The following is a 21,343-nucleotide window of genomic DNA, read 5'->3' as shown; positions in this document are numbered from 1 at the left end:
TCTTTGCTCTACTCACCCCTGAATCTCCATCTCTTAATATACCAGTCTAATTCTAAGTGTATGTGTTGGAGAGACAGATAAAGTAGCCACAGAGAGCAGGGGGCTGATAGGCACCCCTTCATGGTGCCTAGACCCAGCTCATTAGAAAGCCCCCTCCCTCCAACTGCCATCTATTAAACTGTGTGTGTGTGTGTGTGTGTGTGTGAGGGGGGAGACAGGCAACTACCCCTTCATTTTGCCTAGTTTCAGCACAGCTGGGAATGCTCCCCCAAGGACCATTTTGTGTTCATTTTTAATTTGTATTAATTATTACTAATCTTGAGAACCAAATACTGGGCTATTCATAACTACCCTAAATATGCTTAAACCCCTCTTCCTTATCTCCTGTTTCTCCAGTCCTCAGTTTCCTCCTCTTGCCCTCAACCTTTTCCACACTTCCTTCTCTTCTGACCCTAAAACCCTCTCCTTTCCACTCATCCTGTTCCAAGACTGGTGCCCTTTTAAAATCTCTCTTCTTGTACAGAAGCCTTATGAAACTGTCCAACGAGGACTCAGGAAGTAACCATGCCCAGGAACTCAGGATAAAGCTGCCAACATCTTGTTTTGTGATGGGATTCTATAAAGTAGGGATGGTGCTGCATTGACTGATGGAACACAGCTGTGCTCACTTGTTTTTAGTCAATAGAATACTCCCCCTTCAGCCTTTTAGAGGCCAATTTCGCTCACATCTTAACAAATTAAACATAGGAGGGAATTATGAGTTGGAGGACATACATTAGGAACATGTGTCTATGTGCTTATATGGTTTGTTTAAATTAATGTTTTTATGTTTTACATAAATTTGTATTTATTTTAAATGCTGTTTTAATGCTTTGTTTGTTTGCTGGCTTGAGGACCTTAAGTTGGGTGGAAAAGAACATACAAATGTTTTAGAAAGATCTATCTTGTCTGTTCATGGCTCTAGTATTTGGAGTTAAGTATCCACAGGCAGGGCCACAGTGAGAATTAGAGATATTGACAATTGTGGGACCTGCAAGGGGTGGCATCTACTACCCCCACTAGTTCCTCTTTCCCATTCCTGAAAGCCATCATAGCCGCTCTCCTTTTCCTACTACCTTCTCTTCTTCCTACCCATCCAACTTATGTTTACCAACTCCTCCTCTTGCAGCCTCTGCCTCACAAAATTACAGACTAGTTGGGCAGTGCGGACTGCTGGGTCGGGCCCAGTTATACAGTGCAGAACCAGCAAGGACTTACAGGGAGCACCTCATTTCCCCATATATCCTCTTCCCAGAAATATTTCTTTTTCCCCTCCTTCTGGCTATACCCATATCCTCACCTTTCCTGTTCCCTTCTCCCCTTCCCATCCACCAACCAACCAAGTTTTTATCTACTTCTCCACCCCAGTCCTCTGCTATATATATTATTTCACTTATACCCTACCTTGCTCCACAGTGGGGACCCAAAGAAGATTACTTCATTCTCTTTTCTTCCATTTTACCCTCACAACAACCCTTTGAGGTAGATTAGGGTAAAACAGAGAGACTGGTCCAAGGTCACCCAGTGAGCTTCCATGGCAGAGTAGTGATTTGAACCTGGGTCTCCCAGATCCTAGTCTGAAACTCTAACCACTATACAACCCTGGCTTTTGTGTGGTTGGCTGCTGTTGAACAGGAGCAAGGAACTGGGCCTGGGTGAGTCATGCAAGTCATGTGATAGCAAGTTGCCCGGAGGTTGCAGCTATGCCTGGCCACAATTCCTCCTCCCAGAGATGGATTGGTGATTATGGACAACCAGATCGCCTCTTCCTCTCTCCTTCCATCCTTTAGGGGTGGGCCTGGGGCAGGCCTGGGGTGGGTCCTTTTCTGGCTGTTTTCCCTCCCAGTCTGCCCCTCTCTCAAAGGCCAAAACAATCCTGGAAAGGGTCCTGCCCCCTCCCTCTGCCTTTTACTGCCAGAAACCAAGGCTTGAAGACTAGCAATACTGTGTAGTTGCCTAGAAACAGCCACTGAGGGCATTCATTTCTTAAAACTACAGGTGTTTCTTCTATCATTTTGGGGGCCTCAATCCCCCAAGTTACTTGGGGAGGGGTAGAATTTAGACCTTTCTTAATAATTGGGGATTTTCTCAGGGCTTGTAGAAAGATCTGTCTTGTCTGCTGATGGCCCCAATGTACAGATTAACTATCCCCAGATTTTAGAGTTGCCAAACTCCAGGTAGTAGCTGGCGATCTCCTGCTATTACAACTATCTCCAGCTGATAGAGTAAGTTCACCTGGAGAAAATGGCCGCTTTGGCAATTGGACTCTATGGTATTGAAGTCCCTCCCCAACCTGGCAACCCTACCAGATTTGCCTATGTTAAGAATTAAATATGCTGATATTATGAACTAAGAGAAGCCCCTCTTTCAGCTTCCTTTTGCCATCAGCAGGATGGCAGGAAGGAGTTTGCTTCAAATAAGGGATTTGTCACACTTTGGGTTTTGGACATTTTTCTTCTCTCCTTATATTTCTATGTACTCTAAGCTTATTTCCCCCTGGCTTGGCCAATCCCCTGAAGAGTCAGCTGAGTTCATGACAAAGAAGCTCCTGTTGGGAGAAATTCCACAGCTTTCATTTCAAACTGCCAAGTTCAGGGCTGTTGCTATTAAAATACGCAAAGTCTTGTCAGAGAAAGACTGTTAAAATACTGCACAACTCTAGAATTTTAAGGTGGTAATTTAAACTGTGGATTGATTTAATTGATCTTGCGTTTTTATTCATGTAACCAATTTGTGATACTACTGTACAGCACTACTGAGTTTGGATAATTTGATGTACTGTAATCTGATTGGTCAATCGGCTGTATTAATACAGTCAAAATAGGAGTGGGCCCCTGGTTTGTGTGTGCTAACTTCCACTTTTTATTTACATACCCTTCATTATATGTGAAAGGTCATATCCAAAGGTCATATCTAAATAGTATTAATAATGGGAAGTCAAAGTTAATCATTTATAAATCCTTAGAGTTCCATGGGATAGCAAAACATGTATCTTACTCTCACTTAAATCAATGGTTGTTAAAAGTGCTAAATTTTAGTAGGGCTGGGCCTCTTTTATTTATTTATTGAATTTCTAGCCCACCCTCCCCAGTTAAAACCAGGCTCATGCTTTGTTTCCCTGGTAGTATCCCACCCTCAGATGTCAATTCATTATGCAAAATTAACCACATGAATAAACACCACAATGTAAATATCTGGTTTGTGGGAAGTATTCACTAAAAGATTAATGGATTTTTAAACTTTAATTGACCAGTATGAATAAAGCAAAGCAAAAATTTATATTATTCAACGAATAGTTGAATTGATTTCCCGTCTGAAAGGCAAGAAGTCAAATATAATGAAGAGCTACTAAGAAAATTTATCTGCTGACAGACTATCCTAAAATATTTTATTGTAAGTCATTCTTGGTGATCTTAGGGAAGCAAGTGTAAGTTTTTGTTTTTGTTCTCAGCTGTTTGGGAGCTTCAGCTGAGGCTGGTATGTGTGAGAGGGTAGTGTGTGAGAGTAAGTGGGTATGGGGTGCTTGGGGCCTACTGGATGGGGGTTCTAAGTGGTTCTCTTTGTTCTTTTGTTTAGTTGCTGTTTCCTGAGTAAGGAAGGTTGGTGTGACTGGTGTAAGCATACGGGCCACCTAAAACTCCTGGACTGGACATGGCAACCCAATATGCAGGCACACGACTACTGTTCCAGCCACGCGCCTGCCCCAAACGCTACTGGGACGGCCGTTGTGCACTCCGTTGAAACTGACACGGCCACTCCTGTGCGCTCCGTGCAGCCAGCAGCTAGGAAGCAGAGGCAAGGGCAACCTCCATTGAACCTGAGAGACTCCATGTTCCTGTGCAGACTCTGATCCAGCCGCAGCCATGTTGTGGAAAGTAGACAGTCACGTAGTCAGTGCCAACACCCCCCTCTCCCATTGCAACATCAGCAGCTTAATGAGCAATCAGCAGCGATCCTGATATCAGCGATGAGTCGTTCCTCCAGCTATGCAGCAGCGATCCCCAGACGTTAGCAGAGATTGCGCCTTTTGTTTGAGTACGTTAATCACTTCAGCAAAGATCTCCCAGTTCCTCCCGGATTGCAAAAGCCATTGGAATCAGAATAGATTTCCAAATTCTCACTACCCCACCCCGGCAGCCGAAGATTAATCCTTTTTGTCATCTTTTGTCACCTGGGAACCTAGGAGGGGTAATCCCATCACCCTGCCCCCAGAAAAACAGTATATCTGGGTGCCCACAGCCCATAATGTTACCTTAGGTCTTTCCTGGCATACTTGCCGTTACTCTGTTGATCTGGTTTTTGCGCAGCTTGACCACGCTCCCTCCCGCCTCGCTGGCTGAGTCTACTGGAACCCCTTGCCCCCACCTTTGCTCTTATTTTCTGCTACCTTAGTCTACTGGAACTTGGACATCTCCTCTTCAAGAACGGTAAATATTACCCCATTAACGATCCCTGCCAAATGGGCACCTGTCTGTATTCTACTACCTTTTGAATTCTTAGCTCTGTGTATGTTTGTGTTGCACCACTGAATGCTTGAAACAACATAAACGCTCTTAATTCAGAAATCCCTTGTCTGTCTTTATTCTTAAGGTCACAGTTAATGGGCTCTGGTATAGTTGGTTGATCTCGCTATAAAAATATTAAAGTTACCGATCTGCTTAGCTAATTCCCCATTCAAAGAGCATTTTGGGTAACACTGGGGTTAATTGCTGGTCCTGCCCTCTGCTGTTGACTGTTGAGGGGTGGGACTGAAAGTTGTTAATTTAGAAGGCTGCGCTCACCAGAGGCGTGAGCTGAAGGGCGAGAGCACAAGGGCTCTTGCCCTGGGGCTCTTAGCCTGAGGGCCCTGTAAGCTTCTGAAAAGCTTCACCATTTTTAATGTGTTGAGTGTTTTTGCTTCTTCAAGCGGGGAACCTTGAGAGTTGTCAGGGGAACTGTCAGAGAAGTGCTGGAAAGAAGCTAGTGTGGCTAGTGAGGCAGTAACCTGCAAGGTCTGTGGCATGTTTGTATTCTTACATGAGAGTAAAAATAATTACACTTGCAGCAAGTGTAAGTTGGTAGCTCTACTAGAGGAAAAGATACAGGGACTTGAGGCATGCTTGTCCACACTCCATATTATAAAGGAAGGTGAAGAATTAATGGACAGAACTCATGAAGCACTCTTTAGGGGGCAAGAGGAGGAGGAGAGTAAGGAATCTCCGCAAATGGATGCGCAACCAACCCAGCAGGGGGGTCCATGGAAGAATGTGACCTACAGGAGCAGGAAAATCAGGACTCATTCTGATCCTCTGTTGCTCAGCAATCAGTTCCAGGTTCTTCCCATAGATTCTGGATCACTGGAACAAGGGCTACCTCCCCAAAGCTTGAAAGAAATTTCTCAGGCTCCTGTGAATGAGCGGACTCGAGTTTCTGCTCCCCAATTTAGGAAGAGACGTGTTCTGGTGATTGGGGATTCCCTACTGAGAGGGGTACAGACTAAGGTGTGCCGACCAGACTTGTTGTCTCGAGAGGTCTGCTGTCTACCAGATGAATGCATTCAGAATGTGACAGAAAGGGTAAGAAGACTCATCAAGCCCATAGATTATTACCCCTTCTTGCTTATTCATGTGGGAACAAATGATATTGCCCGAAACAGCCCTAAACGTATTATAAGAGACTATGAGGCTCTCTGTAAGAAGGTGAAGGACCTTGGGGCGCAGGTTGTTTTTTTCGTCAGTACTTCCTGTCGAAGGTCATGGCTTAGTATGGGAAAGAAGAATACTACAAATTAATGACTGGCTGCGTAGATGGTGTTGTCAAGAAAGGTTTGGATTTTTGGACTATGGCTTACGCTTTTGAGATGAAGCTCTTCTATCGGGAGATGGTTTGCACCTCACGAGGATAGGAAAAAATGTTTTTGGTGAGAGCCTTGCCAACCTGATAAGGAGGGTTTTAAACTAAATCCTATGGGGGTGCGAGACAAGAATTTAAAGCCTAGCATGATGGCAATAACTGGAGATGAGGACAATAAAGATTTGCGGAGAGTGTCATGTATGCGAGGAAGCATAAACTTGAGGGTAAGTTCAGAGACAAAAACCTCAGGGCACATAAACCGTGGATCCCGATGTTTGTACATTAATGCACAGAGTGTGGGAAACATGAAGAAGTTGAAGCCCTAATACAGGAAGGGGATTTTGACCTAATTGGTATTACTGAAACTTGGTGGGATGTCACTCATGATTGGAATATTAAGATTGAGGGGTACAACTTGTTTAGAAGAGATAGACAGATAAGGAAGGGGGGAGTAGCATTGTATGTCAAAGTTGCATACACTTGTGAAGAAGAACATGAATCTGAGCATGGTAGTTCAGTCGAGAGTCTATGGGTAAAAATAAAAGGAGTAAGAAATAATCATGATATTATGGTGGGGGTCTGCTATCGACCACCAAACCAGGCAGAGGACTTAGATGAGACACTCCTAGACCAAATTACAAAGTTCTCAAAGAGACGGGACATGGTGGTCATGGGAGATTTTAATTACCCAGATATCTGTTGGAAGTCCAACTCTGCTAAAAATGCAAGATCCAATTATTCCTGACTTGTCTTGCTGACAACTTCCTATTCCAGAAAGTGGACAGGGGAACAAGAGAATCTTCTATCTTAGACTTGATTCTCACCAACAGGGAAGAATTGGTTGATAAGGTTAAAGTAGTAGGCACTCTGGGTAGTAGTCACCATGTAATCTTGGAATTTGCAATATTGGGGAAAGGAAAAACTGTACGTAGTCAGACATATAGGTTGGACTTTAGGAGAGCAAATTTTAACAAACTTAAACTTATGATGGTTAGAATCCCATGGTCGAAATTCTTAAGAGGAAGGGAGTTCAAGAAGGGTGGGCATTTCTTAAAAATAAAATACTGAAGGCGCAATCACAAACCATTCCTATGAGAAGGAAAAATGTGAGGAGCCTAAAGAGGCCAGGGTGGCTCCATAAACAGCTTTTTAAAGAGTTGAGAAATCATTTAGGAAGTGTTAGGAGGGCCTTAGTGGGGTAGTGCACAAACACCTAGTTTCTTTCAATAAAACAAAATCCTCTGGGCCAGATGAATTGCATCCAAGGATACTCAAAGAACTTGCAGATGTAATTTCTGAGCCTCTGTCCATTATTTTTGAAAAGTCTTGGCAAACAGGTGAGGTAGGTGGGCAAATGTTGTCCCCATCTTCAAGAAGGGGAAAAAGGAAGATCTGGGTAACTACCGACCCATCAGCTTGACTTCTATACCAGGAAAAGTTTTTGAACAAATCATCAAACAGTCCGTCCTTGAGCATTTAGAAAGGATGGATCTGGTCACTAAGAGCCAGCACGAGTTTCTCAAGAATAAGTCATGTCAGACTAATCTTATCTCTGTTTTTGACAAAGTTACTACTTTGCTGGATCAGGGGAATGCTGTAGACATAGTTTATCTAGATTTCAGTAAGGCTTTTGATAAGGTTCCACATAATATTCTAATTGACAAATTGGGAAAATGTGGTTTAGTTTACTGTTTACTGTTTACTGTTAGATGGATCTGTAACTGGTTGACAGATAGTACCCAAAGAGAAGACAGAGCCAAGTTACAGGATGATCTTGACAGGCTGGAGAATTGGGCTAAAACTAATAAAATGCACTTCAACAAAGACAACTGTAAAGTTCTGCATTTAGGTAGGAAAAATCAAATGCATAATTATAGGATGGGGGAAACATGTCTGAGCAGTAGTGTGTGTGAAAAGGATCTTGGGGTCTTAGTAGATCAAACACTGAACATGAGTCAGCAGTGTGATGCGGTAGCTAAAAAGGCAAATGCGGACTTGAGCTGCATCAACAGAAGTATAGTGTCCAGATCACACGAACTGATGGTATTCGCTTTACACTGTTCGGGTTAGACCTCACCTAGAGTACTGTGTTCAGTTTTGGGCACCACAATTTAAGAAAGATGTAGACAAGCCGGAACGTGTCCAGAGGAGGGCAACAAAGATGGTGAGGGGTCTAGAGACCAAGTCTTATGAGGAAAGGTTGAAGGAACTGGGTATATTTAGCCTGAAGAGGAGAAGACTGAGAGGGGATACAACAACCATCTTCAAATACTTGAAGGGCTGTCATATAGAGGAGGGTGCCGAGTTGTTTTCTGTTGCCCCAGAGAGTCGGACCAGAACCAACGGGTTGAAATTAAATCAAAAGAGTTTCCATCTAGACATTAGGAAGAATTTTCTAACAGTTAGAGCGGTTCCTCAGTGGAACAGGCTTCCTCAGGAGGTGGTGAGCTCTCCTTCCCTGGAGGTTTTTAAAAGGAGGTTAGATGGTCATCTGTCAGCAATGCTGATTCTGTGACCTTAGGCAGATGATGAGAGGGAAGGCATCTTGGCCATCTTCTGATTACTGGGGATGTGGGGAGTGGGGAGGTAGTTGTGAGTTTCCTGCATTGTGCAGGGAATTGGACTAGATGACCCTGGTGGTCCCTTCCAACTCTATGATTCTATGTCCCTGTGCTGTTGTTTCATAGAGTTTGTTCTACAAGAAGAACGAAAATGTAAAAGAACTTTCATAAGGTTAGCTTGACTTGTGGAGTAGGGAAAAAGGATCACAAAATTTGTTAAAAGCATAAGAAGAGGCCTGCTGGATCAGACCAGTGGTCTTAGCCCAGCATCCTGTCTCATATAGTGGCCAACCACGTCCTATGGAGGGCCAACAACAGGGCACAGAAGCTGAGGCCATACTCCAAAAAAATAAAAATGGCCTGGCTTCTGTGGCAGCATCCATTCTCTGTTTTAAAAATTCCAGGAGTGCCCACAGGCTCAACAGGACTAAGCCCCAAATTTACATCATACTCTCTCTAGCTTTCAAGATATACTAAAGTCAGGTTCTATCAAGATTATGTTATTATTACGATTTTGGGTAGCAGGGACAAGGGAGCTCTTATTACTACTACTGTATAGTTCTATATATAAAACCATACAAACAATTAGAATATTCACACTCTAGTACATTTCATATATGACTACATGACATTTAACTTTATAACTCCTCCCTCTTATACATGTAATTTCAAGCACATTTTAAATACTTTGCTCTATTTAGTGGTGGAAACTGCCTTCAAGTTGCAGCTAACATTTGTTGACTCTTAGGGTTTTCAAAGCAAGAGACAAGCAGAGGTGGGTTGCCATTTCCTGCCTCTGCATAGCAACTCTGGATTTCCTTAGAGGTCTCCCATCCAAATACTAAACAGGGCCAACCCTGCTCAGGTTCCAAAATATGAGATCAGGCTAGTGTCATGCATCAGTCTGCTGACACCTCTTCAAACGAGGAAGAGGTCGAGGGAGTCAGTCTCAGCCCCGGGCTGATAACAGAGAAAGAGTCACAGCCAGAAGCTGCTACACTGTGCCCTCAGCCTTCTAGCTCAGGAGCTCAAGCCCTGTCTGAAACCCAACAACCGGCTGCCTCACCTTTAGGGGCGCCAGAACCTTTAGAGCAACGAGGATGAAGGAATTTACGAAGAGAATTGCAGGAAAGGCATTGCAGTGGCAGACTGCTGTTTCAGCACAGATCAATTACGGACAGCAACACAGAGGCAGTGCAGGGCTGATGAATGACACCTGTCTTGGAATGCTGGAATAGCCTAATTAACTGCAGCTGGTTTATCCATCCCAGTAAGTCAGTTTCCTATTTAAGAAATTAGCAAAGCGAGTGTGAGAACAATATGGCAAAAAACCATTGCTGTGTCTGCCTTTGTTTCTGTACTGCACTTCAGACTCTCAGTGAACCTAACTCTTCTGGATTTGACCTGACCCCCCCCCTTTGGATGTGCCCTCTACTGTTTGCCCTCTACTGCTTGGACACTGCCTTATCTTGTTTGACCTTGGTTTCTGTTGTTTGCCAAAGCTAGCTGCCTGACTCTGGACAGCTAGCCTGGAACATCCAGGTCAGGGCTTGCTATATTTATTTGGTGTATTAAATATATATATATATCCCCCCTCTCCAATTACATCTGTAGTCTTCTGCATTGTTTTTTTTAAAAAAAATAAAAATAAAACACGGCAATTAGAAGGATAATGATATGAATTAATAGTACTTACTCCTGTTATGTAGCGAGGTCTATACTGGATGGTTCCAAATAAGCCAAGTATGACTATAATAATGTGTACAAAATTTGCCAGGATTGGTGCCCACTGATAACCAAGGAAATCAAATATCTGTCTCTCCAGCACACACACCTAGAATTAAACAGCAACAGAGATTTGATTAGAACAGCTCAAGGGGGGGAAGCTGAAAATGAAATTTGAAAGGCACCCCTCCCCAACAAGCCTAGAAACTTGTCTGCACTATAAAAATAGCACAGGAAGCAAAAGCTAAATTCAAAACAGGATGGCTTTGCAACAGTTCATTCTTGCTTCCCTGAAAAGAGCATTTTTAATGACAGTCCACTGAGTTACACTCAATTAACTAAAATGTTCATGTGGGTAATTCTCCTTAGCTATGAATCCTCCATGCAAGGTGAAGTAGAGGGAGCACTTATCACTTTTTCATAAATTGCTTCTCGGGGTTCTATATCAGGGGTGGCTAGTTTAGAAGTCCAAGCTAAGCTGAAGTCACTTATGTCCCTCACATATCCTGACTGTCCAGAGTCTTCCTTTCTGGTATCCTCTACTTCAGACACATCCCTCACTAAGTTACCAAGGGTAGTTAGTATGTAGTAAAGTCTTAACAGAGCTGCTGGGGAATAAAATATAAAGAGAGAGAATGGTTTTATACCTCACAAACATTCATGCAAATTGAGTCATTTTCAGGGCCACTTGAGTCACCCTACCCATTCTTAAAATGTGTAGGAAAGCAGCTATAAAGCAGCAGGAGTGGGCTCTTGAAACAGTGAAGATTAAAGAATAAGACACAGAAAATCAAGATTGGAACAAGACTGCATTGACCAGACTGTTGAGCCCCAGGATGCTCTGCATTATTGAAAGAGATATTTGGGCACAGACACACCTCACAGTCTCACTGGTAGACTCTTAAGCTTCTGCTACCATTATGGTTGCTTGTACATTCTGGCCCTGCACAGATTTCGGAAAGCCCTTTGGCTAGATTTGGACTTCCTACTTTATGAATTTATAGGTTACTACACAAGACTTTTTAACCTGTTTTGCATACATTAAAACAAAATAAGGAAACACATTTACCACTATTGTTTCCTCCACAGGCACATCTCTCGAAAACATCAGCAACTCTCCATTTACATCTCCCTGTGTATCCTCCAATCTGTTTCGGAGCCACAAATCTGTCCCTAGACCACTCTCTCTCACACACAAATATCCTTGTGCTCTAAATCAGTAGTTTAGCATTCATGGTTCATTAGAACCATCCCTGACATGGCAGCTACGTTCAGTTGAGATTTGGGAATAGTGCAGATTCTCAGACATATTAACTGTAGAGCCTATGTTTCCACTACCCACTGTACAGTTCATAAGACATAAACAGTTTATTTTACTTTTTCTCTCCTATACTTTCAGTATCCAAGAAAGCAGCTGAGGGCATTTTAAAATGAATAGATGTTGTCTCTCTGTGTGTGTGTGTTAAGTGCCGTCAAGTCACTTCCTACTCATGGCGACCCTATGAATGAAAGTCCTCCAAAATGTCCTGTCTTTAACAGCTTTGCTCAGATCTTGCAAACTGAAGGCTGTGGTTTCCTTTATTGAGTCAATCCACCTCTTGTTGGGTTTTCCTCTTTTCCTGCTGCCCTCAACTTTTCCTAGCATGACTGTCTTTTCCAGTGACTCTTGTCATCTCATGACGTGACTAAAATACGATAGCCTCAGTTTAGTCATTTTAGCTTCTAGGGTCAGTTCAGGCCTGATTTGATCTATAACCCACTGATTTGTTTTTTTGGCAGTCCACGGTATCTGTAACACTCTCCTCCAACACCACATTTCAAAGGAATCTATTTTCTTCCTATCAGCTTTCTTCACTGTCCTGCTTTCACACCCATACATAGTAATAGGGAAAATGGTGGCATGAATTAATCTAGTCTTGGTGGCCAGTGACACATCCTTACACTTCAAAATATTTTCTAGCTCCTTCATGGCTGCCCTTCCCAGTCTCAATCTCCTTCCAATTTCTTGGCTGCAGTCTCCCTTTTGGTTGATGGTGGAGCCAAGGAATAGAAAGTCTTGAACAATTTCAGTTTCCTCATTGTCAACCTTAATGTTGTGTAATTCTTCTGAAGTCATTACTTTTGTTTTCTTGATGTTCAGCTGTAGTCCTGCTTTGGCACTTTCTCTTTTAACTTTCAGCAGGAGTCGTTTCAAATCTTCACTATTTTCTGCCAATAATGTAGTGTCATCAGCATATCTCAAATTATTAATGTTCCTCCCTCCAATTCCTCCAATAGATGTTGTACAGTTTAAATTTTCTTGGATATGAGGTGCCACATTCAAATACATAAAGTGTTAGTGTTGTGTACACAGGTATAGAAAAAAAGCATTGTAAATAGAGAGGCCAAATGGCCATTAAATGCAAGAATTACTGTTTCTGACATTTCTGTGTCCATCTTCAGTACGTATGAGATAAGCACATTTGCCATTCACAACAACAATTGGTGATAATGACAGAACCTTTCTTACCTAAGTAAATTTAATGCCTTCAGTAGGAGCGGAAACCATTGTTCAAACTGGGAATATCTATGCCTGTTAGTCTGTGTCACTCTACTCTTTTATTGGTTTGCTGCAACAGACCAATATAGCTACCTTTTTTTAGGAAGTTGTTATCAAGAAACTGAGGAAGCTGAAACATAATGAAAGGAAAGAAATGCCTGTTTCAGGAACATGGTGTTCATGCTAAATCAGAATTAAGTAGATGAGACAAAAGCAGAAGGCCAAGTTCAATATGGGCAGAATATACGATCAGACATAAATACAGAACAATGCAGAAATAAGGCACATGTAGGGCATAAGCATACTCTAGTAAAAGCTGGAACACTTCTAGGAAACTTCCTTTTTTTGTCAGTAGGAAGTGGGAGACAGTGTCACCAGGTAGATGCTGAGGGCTGCAACTACAAAGTAAGTTCTCTAGTAGTTTTGGTACTTAATCAGATTCTGAGGAAAGATGACAAGATCACTGTAGAATCAATAATTATTGTCATAGGCTAATCACAGGAATTATCTAGCAACACTGGCAGAATCATTAAAGGAAGACAGCCCAACTACTTAAAAAGTTTGTATAGGAAATGATGTTGGGGGGGCACAGTATATCTGTCAGATTTGGTCAAGTCAACCGACAATGGAATTAAACAGCAGATGAATATAGAATTGTTATTTTGTTACCTTCTTTGCTTCTTAGGATAGCTGCTTGTGCCTCAGCGGAAAATTAATACAAATCCAAAGGCCCTGGGTTCCTATAACTTGACTGCTACTATAAAGCAGCTGCCTCTCCTCCCCCAAGTATATACCTCAAGGTTAGATAGGTACAGCTTGATAAACAGCAGCAAGTTTTATATCAATGTAGTCTATAATTTTGGAAGCCAGTTTGAGCTGTGTCTGTCTTGCTCTTGCTGACACATAGTAATAAGATTTAGATCAATCTATTATAAAAACAGCATCCTGCAAAAACCAGTCATGTGGAAACTATTCTCTGATGTTCAATATTGCTTATTTGTAATTTTCATGCCACAGGGCTTGTTATACACAATATCATCTTTGAGATGCTGTTCTGCAAGGAACTAGGGGTCTCTATACCATATTTGATTTCCTATTCATTAACAGTGGCAATAATAAACCAAGCTAAAATTTAATGAGACATGGTTGCATTCTACACACCTTACAAACTAGAGATTGGATCAGCAAAAGATATTTCATGTAGCACATGAAAAAAAAAGAGATTATATCAATACATGAACTTTTTTATTAATTGAAACATCATGTTTACCGTATATCACCAGATACATAATTGTGATATATTATTATTCATTAAAAAACTTAAAGGAAAGAAAATTAAAAACTACCCAAAAAGGAAAGGATGCATTAAAACTGGCAAATGTGTAGTGCACATATATAGCATATCAGGGATTTTTTTCCTGAAAAATAACATTTCACTTTGTGATTTTTTTATGTGTTTAGACCAGGATATTGACATAAAAATGGCTAACAGAGAGAAATATAGTAGACAGAAATTAAAGATATTTAGGTTACAAGATCTGCTAAACATCTCAGTGCAAAATGTACAATTGCCAGTAGTGAACTGTATCTGAGCAAACCCTTCTGAAGGTACTGCTCTGCTACTGGGTAAGATCAACAGCGGCTTGTCCACAAGCATTCACTGTTGTGGGAGTACCTCTGCCAGAAAGGCCTAAAATTTACCGTCTGTCAAAGTGTACAAGAAAATTGGCTTAAAATGTTTCACAGAAGGTACATAACCCCAAGGGTCATTCAGAACATGAATAAATCAGCCTCTGGATTATGTTGGAAGTGCCACAAATCGAGGGGCACTTTCTACCATAGTTGGTGGACTGGTGACAGGATTCAAAAATTTTGGAAAGAAGTCCACAAAAACATCGAGAAAATATTGGAAAGAAATATAGACTTCGACACGAAATTATTTCTTTTAAATAAAGTTCCTGATGATAGAAAAAATGAGTGTCATGATATGATCAAATACTTAGAAACAGCTGCAAGGACAATAATAGCATCCAACTAGAAGACAGAGATTATACCAGATAGACAAACATGGCTGGAAAAATCTTTGGACTACATAACAATGGCAAAATTGTCAGACTATCTGGAGGATAAGACACAAGAACATCACCAAGAAAAATGGAAGCCTTTTTATAAATTTATTGCAACATCTTTTTAAGACAAAAAATAAAGAGAGTACTTCAGTGGGTAACAATCTTTTATACAATAAGAGTGAATGACTGTTAATATATAAGGCAGGTGATAAACCATGTAACTTACAAAGAACGTAAATTAAGGCAAAATCCGAACTAGAAATGGGTGAAATTACACAGAATCTGGGTAGGTTATCCAAATGTTTGAGTTAGAGAAGGAATTTAACAAGAAATATAAGTTAACTATATGTATAAATGGGTATAATATCAGGGGCAGAACTGAATATCATGTAAGAGGTAGAATGTTTTGAATGGGTACTGTTAAAAATACTAGGACTATTTGTATGATGGGTTGGACCCTTTCAAATTATTTTTCTGGTTTGTGGGTGTTATTTAATGTGTGGCATTGCATGTATTTCTTTCAAAACTGAATAAAATTTTTTAAAAAAAGAAGAAGAGAGAGGTGGTTTCCAATGTAATTAAAGAATTCACTCAGTTATTAGTATAGGTTCAACAGAGATATTTCACTCTGTGAGCTGTGACTGAGTATATGTATTGAACCACAAACATGTTTGACAATTGAACTTACCATGTTCAAAATTACAGAGCAGATGTGATATGATCACCCAGCTTGTTCAGTTCATGGCAAACAGTTGTGGAACCATGCCAAACAGGTTTGCTTTGGGTTTTCGCAAAACTGAAGTTGCACAAAGATGCTGCCAATTCACTCAATCAACAACCATTAGCATCCTAACTACTTCTATGAACACCAAAGTTTTTTTTTTAATTTAAAAACAGCATTTATTTGTGACTAGGGTTGCTAGGTCCCTCTTCGCCACTGGCAGGAGGTTTTTGGGGCAGAGCCTGAGGAGGGTGGGATTTGGGGAGGAGAGGGACTTCAGTGCCATGGAGTCCAATTGCCAAAGTGGCCATTTTCTCCAGGTGAAGTGATCTCTATCAGCTGGAGATCAGTTGTAATAGCAGGAGATCTCCACCTAGTACCTGGAGGTTGGCAACCCTATTTGTGACTGATTTATATGATTTATATCTGATTTGCCTATTTCAACAATTGCCTGCTGCACAGAGTAATTAGCAAGGAATGGGGCAGGTGTAGCAGAACTCAGTTGGGTTGTGAAAGAATGCACAAGTATGAAAAGCCATTTGCACTGTACTACATGATTAGGAAGAAATACAGTGAAGCAACCTGCTGAACAGCTAGAAACAGGCTGACTAACAGCCAAACTGATTGCTGAAAAACCAGTTCCTGTTCACAACCAGCAAACAGGGCAGGAGCTGAACTGTTGGAGCATCCCTAACTATATAAAGAGATGATGACTTGGTACCGACAAAATGTGCCAAGCCGACAAAAGGTGCCAAGGTCAGGGATGCTCTAATTCTTCACAGAAAAGTGTCCCATTCTTTCTAACATAGGAGCCAGTGGATGGCCACTGCATGTGTGAATTAGGGGAAATGGCCAGAAAGGAACAAGATTAAAGCCACACTATGGCATTCAGTTGGTGAGCAAAGAGGGAGCTGTCTTTACTACATTCTGCATTCTATTTTGGTTGCATTAAGTTCAGCTGGGAACACATTTTCAGCTAACACCCCTCCACCCCAAGCCAACTGAGGAAAAAGTATCAAGCAGCATACCTCTCTCCAAGAGATCCTTCCAGAAGGATGATTTGTGAGTGAAAGGCAAACTTTGCATTTATCTCTTTGCTGAATTTAAGTATGCATCTGTGAAAGGATGCTATGGGGAGGTCATGAAGCCTAGAAACTTCAAATGTGATAATTTGCACTGGATAGGGTCGCAAAGGCATTTCTTAAATGGGGTTTGCACATTCTGCTTTGATACCTGATTATTACTGGTTGAGGAGGTGCTAATTCCACACACACGCAGACATGCACAGGTCACCATTCACATCAGACCCGACTATGCAAAATCATCAGTTCAGCAGATATAATATAAGTTGCCCAATCTCAAATATGTTTCTTGGATCAGTGTGTTTAGGAAAACTTATGAAAATTTCCGGTCAATCATAATTTATTAACCATATCTGTTGGGCTATAACAGAAAACCAGAAGAAACTATAATGAATAACCTTATCTTATATCAACACTTCGTTGCTTTGTAGACCATCTAAGCAAGTCCAGTGAAACAAAAGTTAGCAATGCTGTCACAAGTCACAGGTTTTCCATACTGCATTTGCCTTCTAATCCTCATTCTCTCCACCCTCCGATTTGGTTTCTTTGCTTCAGTGCTCACAGTAATTCCCCTTGGAAGCAGCAAACTCTGTAATGGAGAACTGCTGCTATTCTCTAGCAGAGTTCTGCCCCTGCCAAATAACTGACATAATTCAAGTGGCACTTGCCAGAGTCCTAACACAGAGATGTTGCTGTTTCTCTCTCGCTCTCTCTTTGGCCATACCCAGCATTTTTTTCCAAGTAGGTGATCACCTTTCTGACTTGAAGAGGTCCAAGAACTTGGCAATAATGGGATGCGGCTCTCTCTTTGGCCATACCCAGCATTTTTTTCCAAGTAGGTGATCACCTTTCTGACTTGAAGAGGTCCAAGAACTCGGCAGAGTGGGATGCGGCTAGCAGTTCACTGGCAGAAATTTAAACGCTGCCTGTCCAAAATAGCAGAATCTGCTAATTTGTTGCACTGAATATTTTGTTATATATAATAATCATGAGCCTTGTCACAGGCTATGTAAGGCAAATTAAATTGCTCGAGTCTCATTCTTCCACAGTGCCTATCAGAAAAAGAGAGCTGAAAATTTCAGGTTAGCTGCTTAAATGTGTCCACTTTGAGTACTCTGTCTTGTTAGCTTTGAATAGTAAAGCAATTATCTATGCAATCATGACCTGCAAAAAGCTAGGTGTTTACAATTGTTTTTGACCCATTTAACATGGATTAGTCTAGGAGAGGAAAGCTATGAGGGAAATCTAATGTTCCATTTATGTTCATAAGCAATAGAAGTCCTCAGCACTTGGTAACAATATAATATACCCTGAAGCCTCCCCACCCTTTTCGGCTTAAATTATCACATCACTGAGAACACCAAATTATGTGTTCTCACAATTTTGACCACATCTCTAAGAAGGTTGTGCATTCTTCACAACAGGGACATTTTTGCAACAGGTGATTAATTTAAAGATACAATCAATTTTGGCAACAGGTGATTAATTTAAAACATACTATCAATAATAGAATTAATTATAAAAATGAAATGTCAAAAAGTAATATTTTTTACAACTGTTGCAAACACAGTAAAAATTACTCTGGAGGGCCTCCCCCTCCTCAGAAAACTCTGGAAGTAAACCTAGATATTTTTAATGGATGAGTTTTCTGTGGGGGGGAAAAATCTGCTACTACAACATTCAAAGGCCTGAAACATGCGTGGGGAAACTCATTTGAGTCATTACTATGAAAATAGTTGATGATCCTCATTGTTGCATTCCTTTAAATGTTAGTGTTGCCCTGTGTTATCAATTCAGAAAACAGCACCTTCTGCCTTCCAAAACTACCTCAGTACAGAAATTGTTTTCTTTAATAAACTAGCAATTTTTAAAATTCAGTAGTTTGGGGCAGATTTTGCTTGTTTCCTAGAGAATATGATCATGAGTAAATAACCAGAAGATGCAATAATTTAGAGGCCCAAATGTTAAGGGACAGAAACAGACCAGACTACAACCAGGTGACTTGAGCTTGTTACAAGTCACTTAAGGTATCAGAAAAAAAGGTTAAACGTTAAACTGTACTACCCAGGCAGCACCCTAGATCCCTTGGGCTGTCTCTAAATGTTTCCAGATAATACCCAAGTTTTCTACCTGGACAACAACGTTGTGTTACCTAAATATCTACATGCCTTGCAAATATCAGTACCTTCCATATACACCTGCTATTAGCAGAGACCTTGCCTCTTCCTACATTCTATTCCTGATTATGGCTCCAGCAGGATCTTCTGAAGCTCCAGACTTATAACTCTCTGTATCCCTCGCTGCCCATCCTAATGTTTAAGCCCCCCCTTTCCTCCCCCCCCCCGCCTCTTTAGGTCATTGTGTTTAGATGTACATATTTTAACTCTTATCCCTTTTTTATTGAGAATGTTCTCCTTCCTTAATTCTCCCCCTTTGGTCAACCCTCATTATTTATGATTAAGGGCATCTTTAGAATTAGAATTTTAATAGAGGCGGAGAATTTTAATTGTGAATCGTTACATTCTAACTGTCCGAATATGTTGTGAGATTATGCTGCTCAAGATCAATTGATCAAGGAGCTTCTAAGGGATAAAAGGAAAGGAATATGTTGTGAGCTGCCCTGAGCCCGGCATGGTCGGAGAAAGGTGGGATATAAACCGAGTAAGTAAACAAACAAGAGAATTATAGAATTGTCACGCAATCCTCATGATCTTACAGATGCCTGTGGGGGGGGAAACTTCTTTTCCTACTGCGAGGAAAGAGCAGAATGCATTATTCTCTTTTCCTTCTCCAATGTCACCTGGCACTTTTGCCCTTAGGAAATGGGAGACTAGCCCAGCAACAGCAGTCAGGGGTGTGCCCTCTGCCAAGCCATGGGCCTCTAAGGATGCCTCACTGTGCTCAACATTTGATACCATAATTACTAAGTGGTCAGATGTTAAACTGCATATCTACAACAAAAGACAAATATGTGGAGTCTAGATCAAATCAGGCCTGAACTCTCCCTGGAAGCTAAAATGACAAAACTGAAGCTGTCATACTTTGGTCACATTGTGAGAAGACAAGAGTCACTAGAAAAGGCAATAATGCTAGGAAAAGTTGAAGGCAGCAGGAAAAAAGGAAGACCCAGTATGAGATGGATTCAGTCCATCAAGGAAGCCACAGCACTCAGTTTGCAAGACCTGAGCAAGGCTGTTAATGATAGGATGTTTTGGATGTCCTTAATTCATAAGGTTGCCATAAGTCAGAAGCAACTATGGCACTTAGCATACCCACATATGGAAAATTCCTAGATTTGTTCTTTGGCAGAGATGTCCCTTAGTTTATACCGTTTGTCCATTAAACGCGACCAGAATTGAGAGCATTCAGCTTCCTAACAATTCTAGTTATCCCTATTGATTTTTAATAGGTTTTAGGCACTGAAGCACTGAGTGCTTGCCATTGACAATCTAACCAAGGATCAATTAAGTTAATTGAGTCAGGTTGCACAAGTAATTCAGTGGTAAGGCCTGGAGCAAAACCTCTTTTGAGATGAAAAGCTTCAATGGTGTAGCTTTCTAAGGAACAAACAACACTCATAAATGAAATTAAGCTTATTCATCCTAGAAGAAGAAGAAGAGTTGGTTTTTATATGCCGACTTTCTCTACCACTTAAGGACGAATCAAACCGGCTTACAATCACCTTCCCTCCCCACAACAGACACCCCTGTGAGGTAGGTGGGGCTGAGAGAGCTCTAAGAGATCTGTGACTAGCCCAAGGTCACCCAGCTGGCTTCAGGTGGAGGAGTGAAGAAACCCACCCAGTTCACCAGATTAGTGTACGCCGCTCATGTGGAAGAGTGGGGACACAAACCCGTTCTCCAGATTAGAGTCCACAGCTGCAAACCACCACTCTTAACCACTGCACCACACTGGCTCTCAATGAAATGAAAGAAATTAAAGAAAATGGCTAATATTTAAGGCAATACTAAATCAAGGCCACGTTTTATACAGCTTACTCTAGATCAGTGGTCTTCATCCCATTGGTTGGGACCCAAACGTATGTTACAGAGACCCACGTCCTGGGTCACAAACCCCTAAAGTCTGTTTTTGGTAATTTTGTTTGTTTTGCTGCTTTTTGGAAGGATCTTGAAGTGTTCTTAGAAATAGCACTGGCTCTAAACAACAGAATTGATAGCACTGCATTCTTGGAGATGTTGTATAGTAGGATAGGACACAGGAAGTAGAAGGGAAGTGATTTGGCCTGGGCCTTGGCTGACTTACTGAGGGCACAGCTAGACATGACAGCATCCCAGGGTCCAACCTGGGTACACTGCAACCATTTTAAAGCCTGTGAGTGTGCACCTGCGTGAGTGATGTTAAGTTGCAGCTGACTTATGGCGACCCCATAGGGTTTTCAAGACAACAGATATTCAGAGGTGGTTTGCCATTGCCTCTGCATAGTGACCGTGGAATTCCTTGGTAGTCTTCCATCCAAATACTAACCTGGGGCAACCTTGCTTAGCTTCCAAGATCTGATGTGATTGGGCTAGCCTGGGCCACGCAGGTCAGGACATTTTAGAGCGTAATGAGGGTGATTTAAAAAGGCCACCATGGCCCATTCCTGATCAGGCTTATGTGAAGGAGTGGGGAATCAAACCCAGTTCTCCAGATTAGAGTCCACCGCTCCAAACTGCTAAATACTTAGCTGTTAAGTATTCTGCAAAGCAGGGCTTCAGCTGACAATCAGTCCTACTTTATCTATATATTGGACTCTTTCTAAGTTTTCAAATGGT

General features: G+C 41.5%; 1 protein-coding gene across 2 annotated transcripts in view; it reads right to left on the bottom strand.

The window, feature by feature from the left end:
* Positions 1-21,343, bottom strand: part of NKAIN2 (sodium/potassium transporting ATPase interacting 2) — a 722,370-nt gene that overhangs the window by 410,017 nt on the left and 291,010 nt on the right. For both annotated transcript variants that reach the window (XM_056856242.1, XM_056856243.1), the window contains exon 2: positions 10,129-10,266. In XM_056856242.1, the coding sequence (XP_056712220.1) occupies positions 10,129-10,266 (138 nt within the window). The remainder of the gene's footprint in view (positions 1-10,128; positions 10,267-21,343) is intronic.

The sequence above is a fragment of the Euleptes europaea genome, chromosome 10 (genome assembly GCF_029931775.1).
Source record: "Euleptes europaea isolate rEulEur1 chromosome 10, rEulEur1.hap1, whole genome shotgun sequence".
Taxonomy (NCBI): domain Eukaryota; kingdom Metazoa; phylum Chordata; class Lepidosauria; order Squamata; family Sphaerodactylidae; genus Euleptes; species Euleptes europaea.
Note: the sequence above shows the minus strand (reverse complement) of the source record. Positions and strands in the feature narration are given on the sequence as shown.